The sequence below is a fragment of the Mesitornis unicolor genome, unplaced genomic scaffold, assembly GCF_000695765.1.
Source record: "Mesitornis unicolor isolate BGI_N332 unplaced genomic scaffold, ASM69576v1 scaffold21001, whole genome shotgun sequence".
Classification (NCBI taxonomy): domain Eukaryota; kingdom Metazoa; phylum Chordata; class Aves; order Mesitornithiformes; family Mesitornithidae; genus Mesitornis; species Mesitornis unicolor.
In genome coordinates this window covers 936-7,954 of record NW_010163394.1, presented here as the reverse complement: position 1 = coordinate 7,954, position 7,019 = coordinate 936, and the positions used below count along the sequence as shown (strand labels likewise).

The 7,019-nt window shown below is 48.4% G+C and overlaps 1 protein-coding gene across 1 annotated transcript; it reads right to left on the bottom strand.

Moving 5' to 3' along the window:
- Positions 1-1,882: 1,882 nt before the first annotated feature.
- TIMMDC1 (translocase of inner mitochondrial membrane domain containing 1) lies at positions 1,883-6,780 on the bottom strand (the record flags this gene model as incomplete). The annotated part of the gene is made up of 5 exons (XM_010193961.1): positions 1,883-1,982; positions 2,556-2,666; positions 3,675-3,753; positions 5,104-5,171; positions 6,692-6,780. Coding segments are annotated over 5 exons (447 nt in total), but the record flags the coding sequence as incomplete, so codon positions are not given.
- Between the last annotated feature and the right edge of the window lie 239 nt (positions 6,781-7,019).

The following is a 7,019-nucleotide window of genomic DNA, read 5'->3' as shown; positions in this document are numbered from 1 at the left end:
AGGAAACAGAGAGAAAAAAATAAGGCTGCTAATTTTGAGTGTAGATGGAAGTCCCTGCTTCCCCTTGCTAATGTGCAGCATAAGGATAGCGGCAGCCCACCCTGCCTTACATGGAGAGAAAATCCACACAACTGCTACAACTTAGCTCTGCATCCCCTCCTGTAGAAAAGCATCCCCGCAGCAGTGGTAAGACACAAGAAAATTGGTATTGTTTAGCTGTGACATCAAATACCACTGAATAGGAACAGAGATAGACTGAGCAATGACACAGCTAAAGGGCATCAGAACTGCTGTGCAGATAAGAGAGTGGGATATTGGGTGGCGATTTAACAGCAAAAGAAGAGAAAAACTTCAAACATCACTATGGAACCACAATGGCAAAAATGTGACTCAGAAAGGCCTGCTATGATTTTTTTTGAGGAGGCAGAGGACAGTAACACTACAGTCACCAATGCATGCAGAGCTTACAACAGGACGGGGCAGAGACACCTCCATACCTCTGCTTATTCAGATCCTTCACTTTTAGAAGAAAATCAAAGCTGGTTGATGGCCATCCCAAAACACATGTATGCCTTCAATGGAAACATGAACCACACTTGGGTGTTTAAACAAATAAAAATGCTCATTTCAGAAGTCAGAAAACACACCACCTTCTTGGCAGCAAGCTGTGCCAAAAATCTGTTTTGGGTGGGTGGAATAGGCTCTGTGGCAGCAACTGTTCATATTTCAGTCAACAGTAACCAGCTGTAACAGAGAAAAGCACTGAACCAGAAGAGACCGACGACTCTTTTCTTGTGGGAGGGACAACAGAACTCCCTGCCTGGATGTCATTCTCTTTAATAGGAGAAAAAAAACCTCCAACAGAGAAAGGGAACCAGAATCCTGACCTGCTGCTTTGAGGGAAATGGTGGTGGGCCACCAGGCCCTTCCAGGTGCAGGCCACTGCGACATTAACATCAGCCTTACCCATAGGGAGCAGCTACGCCACAACAGCTGATCTCTGGTACAAAATAATAAACAGAGCTGACAGACACAGTCACCACTGCTAGATGGCTTTATTGAGCATCTGAACCACATTCTCCCCAAAGATTCTCCGCTAAATTCCAACCTTCAAATGAAATTAGAGGCCTTTTTATTGTTAAAACTGTCCACAGTGTCAGTTCTTCCACCATCACCACCGGAAAAAAGTCATCCAGTCTGTGGCCCCCTCAGCCACACTTCTACCAAGGAACCCAAAACGTGCCTTTTTCACGGTATTGCTGTACCAGTCCCAGCTCCTCCACCCTTGCTCCACATGGACAGCAAAATACCCCAAGAACTGTAAGAACCAAGTGTGTTTTTCTGCAAAAAGCCTGAAGAAATCACCGTCAGCAAAGCAACGCTGGTCCCAGCCAGGCCGAGTGAAGCTGTGGGAGGTGGATGGCGAACCACTTGCTCTGGTGCTGCTGCACTGCGCTTTGACAGCAGCTTCTCCAGGAGCAGCTCTCACCAGAGCATAATTAGCTTTGAAATCAGAGTATCCAAACTCTTCATCGGCTCAGAGTATTTCTGGTGGTTTGGACATTTTCGGCAGTGAAATGGGTTCTAGATGAGGCTCTGGGGCTGCCCTCAGCCCCTGCCAAACCTAGCTGACACTTGCTAGTGTGCAGAGTCTGCATTTCCACCTTCCCAGGTGGAACAGGTTTGGCTCCCAACTCAAGAGCTTCCAAGCTCTTGTGCAGTGGTAGGCATCCACAAACAACGTTCTCAGCAAAACGGTTTTTCACCAGTGCATGGGATATAACTGCGTTGACAGGAGACTTCCATGACCCCTTGAACTGAAGGCCTTTAGGAGCAGAACCAAAACACTTTGTAGCTGCTTACAACAAAGGCCTGGGGAGCCTCAGTAGCTCCCAGATTCTCGTGCTCGCTCCATCTCCAGTCCTCCCTGGGCGCTGCTTTCCGCCTGGCCTAAGACTTCAGTCATGCTGAGCCTGGATTGCCTAATGAGAGGAGAGAGTGCAAAGCAGCTGTTATGCCTGTATCCTCCTGACAAAAACATCACTGCGGAATCCCAGCTCTTGAGAAGTTTCTTCCAGATCTGGCACCATTGCTGAGTTTTGCTAAGTCACGCAACCAGCGTCACAGCTTTTTCTCTCCAGAGCCTCCAGGCCTCCTCCTTTCCTCTCTTTAACAGGGACAGAAAGGAGGCAGCAATGGAGGAAAAGCCAGGGTTCTGGCCTCTCTCAATTTTGGTAAAGAAATACTCATGTGCTCAGCCTGCTTGTTTTCTTGGCCACTGCAAAAGTGAAAAACTGATGCAGAGGTACTGGGCTGGGGTGGGGCATGAATTCTGAATAGAATACCTTGTTACGAAACAAGCAGCAACATCTAACTAACTCTGGGAAGACTAAATCAGCAGCTCTCACACTGGTACACGAAACGCACCAGAGAACCAAGAGCAGAAGAACTGGGGTTTAGAAAACCCAGCGTGTCGTGGTTTCTTTCCACGTCTAAACCAACAGACCTAGGCACATTTCGGGTCAAAGACTGGCACGGGCAGAGCCATTCCTTACCACTCCGCCAACTTCTGCTCATACTGCTCCCTGCGCTCGCGATTTCTCTTCTCCTGCAAGGTCTCACCAGCAAGCTGCTGCATTACCATCAACAGGCCCCCCGCAGGGATCCTAGAGGAGGAAGCAGAGAAGTCACAAGTGACCCAGGGGACACACAACAGTCATAACTTACCAGCACCAGTAAAAGGAGCATGCAGGGGACAGCCACCAGATCAGTGGAGCATTACATTCCCCAGGACTCGCATTGCACAATAGGCCAAGGGACTCCTGTTCTACTGTCAGCCCCCAAACACGGCCTCTTTTCGGCTGTGACTCACTGGAGCCCCTTCGATACTGTATTTTGAATTTACTCATTGACAGGCACACATAAGGTAGAGGGGCGGAAGGATTTACGGCGCCCAAGCAACCCCTGTAGATCACTTCACCCATAATTTAGGCAGTCACAGCTGCTCAGCTGCTGTCCAGCTCTGGAGGTACTTGTGTTGTCATTGGTAAAGCTCCCTCGGCTGCTTGGCCACAGCTGACACCATCCTGAGGGCAGCATAGCACATATAAAGCTCATTCTCTTCTCCAGGTGGGATCCCCAAATCCACTTGTGAGGATATTCACAAGTCAGTCCTGAGAAGGGAGCCCAGCAGTGGTGTCTTACTCTTCTGCCTGTACCCACAGACAACACAGGCTCTTAAAACAGACAGCACACAACCATTGGGATCACGAGTGACCGCACCAAGGAAGGGGTGCAGGAGACATGTCTGTAACCTATCCTTTAGGATATTATAGGATAAAATATTTCCTATTTAACAGCAGTTAGCATCTCCTCTAATAAGGACAGAGCAGCAAGTCAAATGTTCTATTGTGAGCACTGAGGTCTTACAACCCAGGAAGCAGCAAAGCACAAATCAAGGAAAAAATAAAAACAAAAAACACTCCAAAGGTTGGAAGAAAAGTCGTCGTCATGAGATCCCAAGAGAGATACAGAAAATCCCTGAGGAGAGAAAGGGCAGCTTCTGTAGCCCCACCTATGATTGATCAGGGCTTGGTGCGCGAGGCCACCACCTGACAAACACCCTAGAGGCGTTGCTGTGTCTCCATCCCCCATTGGCACCAGCCACAACTCACCCAAACACCGCTCCAAACACGAAGCCGCCTGCCAGTCCCTGCAGGCCCAAGTGCATTCTGAAGAGGGCTCCTGTGAGGGCTGGAAGAAACACAAACCCATTGAAATGGGTTTCATTTCATTGAAATGGGAATGAGATTCTGGAGCGTGTTCAGAGAAGAGCCACAAGGATGGTGAGGGGTCTGGAGAACAAGCCTTATGAGGAGCGGCTGAGGGAACTGGGGTTATTTAGCCTGGAGAAGAGAAGGCTGAGGGGAGACCTCATCACCACCTACAACTACCTAAAGGGAGGTTGTAGAGAGGTGGGTGCTGGTCTTTTCTCCCAGGTGATGGAGGATAGAACAAGGGGAAACGGCACCAAGCTGTGCCAAGGGAGGTTCAGGTTAGAGATAAGGAGGAAGTTCTTTACTGAGAGGGTTGTCAGAGGCTGGAACAGGCTGCCCAGGGAGGTGGTGGAGTCACCATCCCTGGATGTATTTAAAGAGCGGGTAGATGAGGTACTTAGGGATATGGTTTAGTGGGTAGACAGGAACGGTTGGACGTGATGATCTCGGAGGTCTTTTCCAACCGAGCGATTCTGTGATTCTGTGTGTGAAATCACAGACAGCCCCACCGGCCATTACACATGGATGGAGGGAGCTGCTTTGCTGCACTTCTCTTCTCTGTGAGCCGATGTCCACTTCTAACAGAGCACAAACCAAGCGCCGTGGCCAGGGACTCCCACCATGCGCTCACCATGGCCTCTGCCCTAAAACATGGCACAAAGCTGCTTCTGCTTCAGAAAAACTCCCCCAAAAATGCTAATAAGTAGAAGTATCTATGAAAGTAAAACTGAGTTCTCTCCAGGCTGATCCCTCCTCCTCCAGGTTTGTTTCCCATTCAACAGCTGCCAGTAACAGTGGCTGCCGTGTAAGGCAGGAAAGATCAGTAACACACAAATCCAGCTGCGAGGGAGATACAGCCTGAACACTGAACAAGCACTTACCCGGAGCCCTGCTGCCAAAAGGGGACATGCAAAGCTTAGCATGAAAAGGAGAGTTTATAAACAGTGCACTGAACTGCTGGAAAGAGCAGAAATAAACGCTTTCCTTGCTAAACAGGTGGTTCTGAGAGCAGGTTATGCACCGAGTGTTGCCTTTACCCTACTCAACATTTTTCACCCAAAAACCTCCAGCAAGTATTCTGAAGATGAACTGATAACCACAGAACTCCCCAATTGTTTCTGAAGTGCATCGCTATCTCTCTGCTCCAAATAAAGGCACGCAGCAGTTAAACAAAGTTGCACCAGCAGTCAGCAGGACAGGAGCACAGAAGCCAGAGACCTGCCCAAATCCAAGATACACAGATTCCTGCTCATGCTTGGCCATTTAAGACCCTTGCCCATCAAGAGAAAAGTACACAGGGTGGTACAGCATCACACAGCAGCCTTACCTCCTGCCGAAGCAAAGTTACCGATGGTGGTTTTATCGCGGTACACAGACAGACCAGTGCTCACCGTGCTGCAGAGATAAGGCACAGAAGAAGTCAGCAGCTGCACATGGAAAAAGGCAGGCAGCAAAACACAGCCCGAAATAAAGCTGGATTTCATTAAGCCAGCCCTCAGGTTGCCTCTAAGTGCCTCGCTGCCCATCTGTCCAGAGCGCACAAGTGCCTTCATTTCTGTGACTCTGCCACAGGCAGCTGCACAGCCAGAGGCTGGGGAATACTGGGATTCCCGGCCTGGATCTGGGATATGCTTTCTTTTTCTTTTCTTTTTTAAATCAAAAGGTTGGGGTTTTTTTCCCAATCATATATTTAAGGATAAAAGGAACTGAGCAAGCCTCCTGCACACCTTCTACAAGTCAACAGCGATCACTTTCTCCTTCCCAATGCTACAACACCCCCCGAGCCTTTGTACAAGTCACAACTAAACTATTTGGCTTTAAACCAAGAAACTCAAAATTTGCACAATCACTACACAAAATCTTCCACTTGGACTTTAGCGAAACAATGAATGCTGAGCAGCAATATCTTCCGTCACTGCCTCTTATAAAGGGGTGGCGAGAAAGGGCAATGGGGGAGACACCTGGTGGAAGACAACCAGGTTACACCTCAAGCGCAGGTAGGTCTAAATAAGTCAAAAGCTCCAGCAGAGGAAGCCAGCAGTAGGGTAACTAAACCTACACACAGATACTGAACCGAAAGGAGTAGAAGAAACCAAGGGGGATCGAGGAAGAAATTCAGAAATGAATTAAAAAAATGAGGGAGACAGAAATCTAAAATAATGTGCTCGTCAATACTGCTGGTACCTTAAAAGAAGAGGGGGACTTTAAACAGCCCACACCTGCAGATACAGTCAGTGCAGGTTTAGGACTACACATAAATTTACCATTTTGAATGACAGCGAAGCAGATATTCCTAGTTTAAAAGGGCTTGATTTGGAAAAGCCTGTTTGGTTTGATGCTGTATTGTCAGAAAGCCAAAAACTACTTCTGCATTGATGGTGTGTGTAGGAAAAATCTGAAGGCCTAAAGAGGTACATGCAACTAGGAGGGCTGATGCTCAGTGACTACTTAATAAGACGATCGTCTGCAAACATTTGAGGACAAGGACAAAGAACTGTGAGTAATGCTGCTGTGTACAAACTAGGAGTAATGAGGCACCACAAAAAGGAGAAAAACTAGCGTGGGATAGAAAGCTCCTCCAGAAACAGCCAACACATTGCAATGCTCTCCAAGAGAAAAATGCAAAAAAAGAGATGAAGCAAAAGCAGAAAGAAGCCGTAGATGTAAGGAGCAGGGCTTTTCCAGTTTCAGTTTTTGCATGGGTTCATTAGATTTGAATTAGGGGCTAATGATAAAACGTGAAACTCTCTTCACGTCCACACCTCCTCCCTCAGACTGACAGCTAACACAGCGCCTTGAGCCTCAGTCACTCTCCAGTCCTCCCCCAAGGAGCCCTGCTGGCACGAAGGGCTCCTTGCCCCCAGCGCTCACACCACACGCCAGCTCTTTTCCCACCACCGTGGGGATGTACTTACTTGAATATCATCACAAAAGCGGCCACCCTCCAGCTCCAGCGCCAGCCGTAGCGGATGAAGCTCCTGAGACCGGCCCGATGTGCAGATTGCTGGGGGGAGAGAGAGAGGAGAGGGGTTACAGATCCCAGCCCTGCTCCTCCCCAGGGCCCGCTGCAACCCAGGGTGCTCGCCAGGGGGACTGGTCTCACCTGGGAGAAAGGGGGGGATGAACTAGAAACAAATTCTCAATTATTATGAGCGTATAAATAAATAATAACCATTAACAAATAATAACCGTAATAAGTAAGTAATGATCACATACTTGAAATGTTAAAAGAGCAGCCAGCTC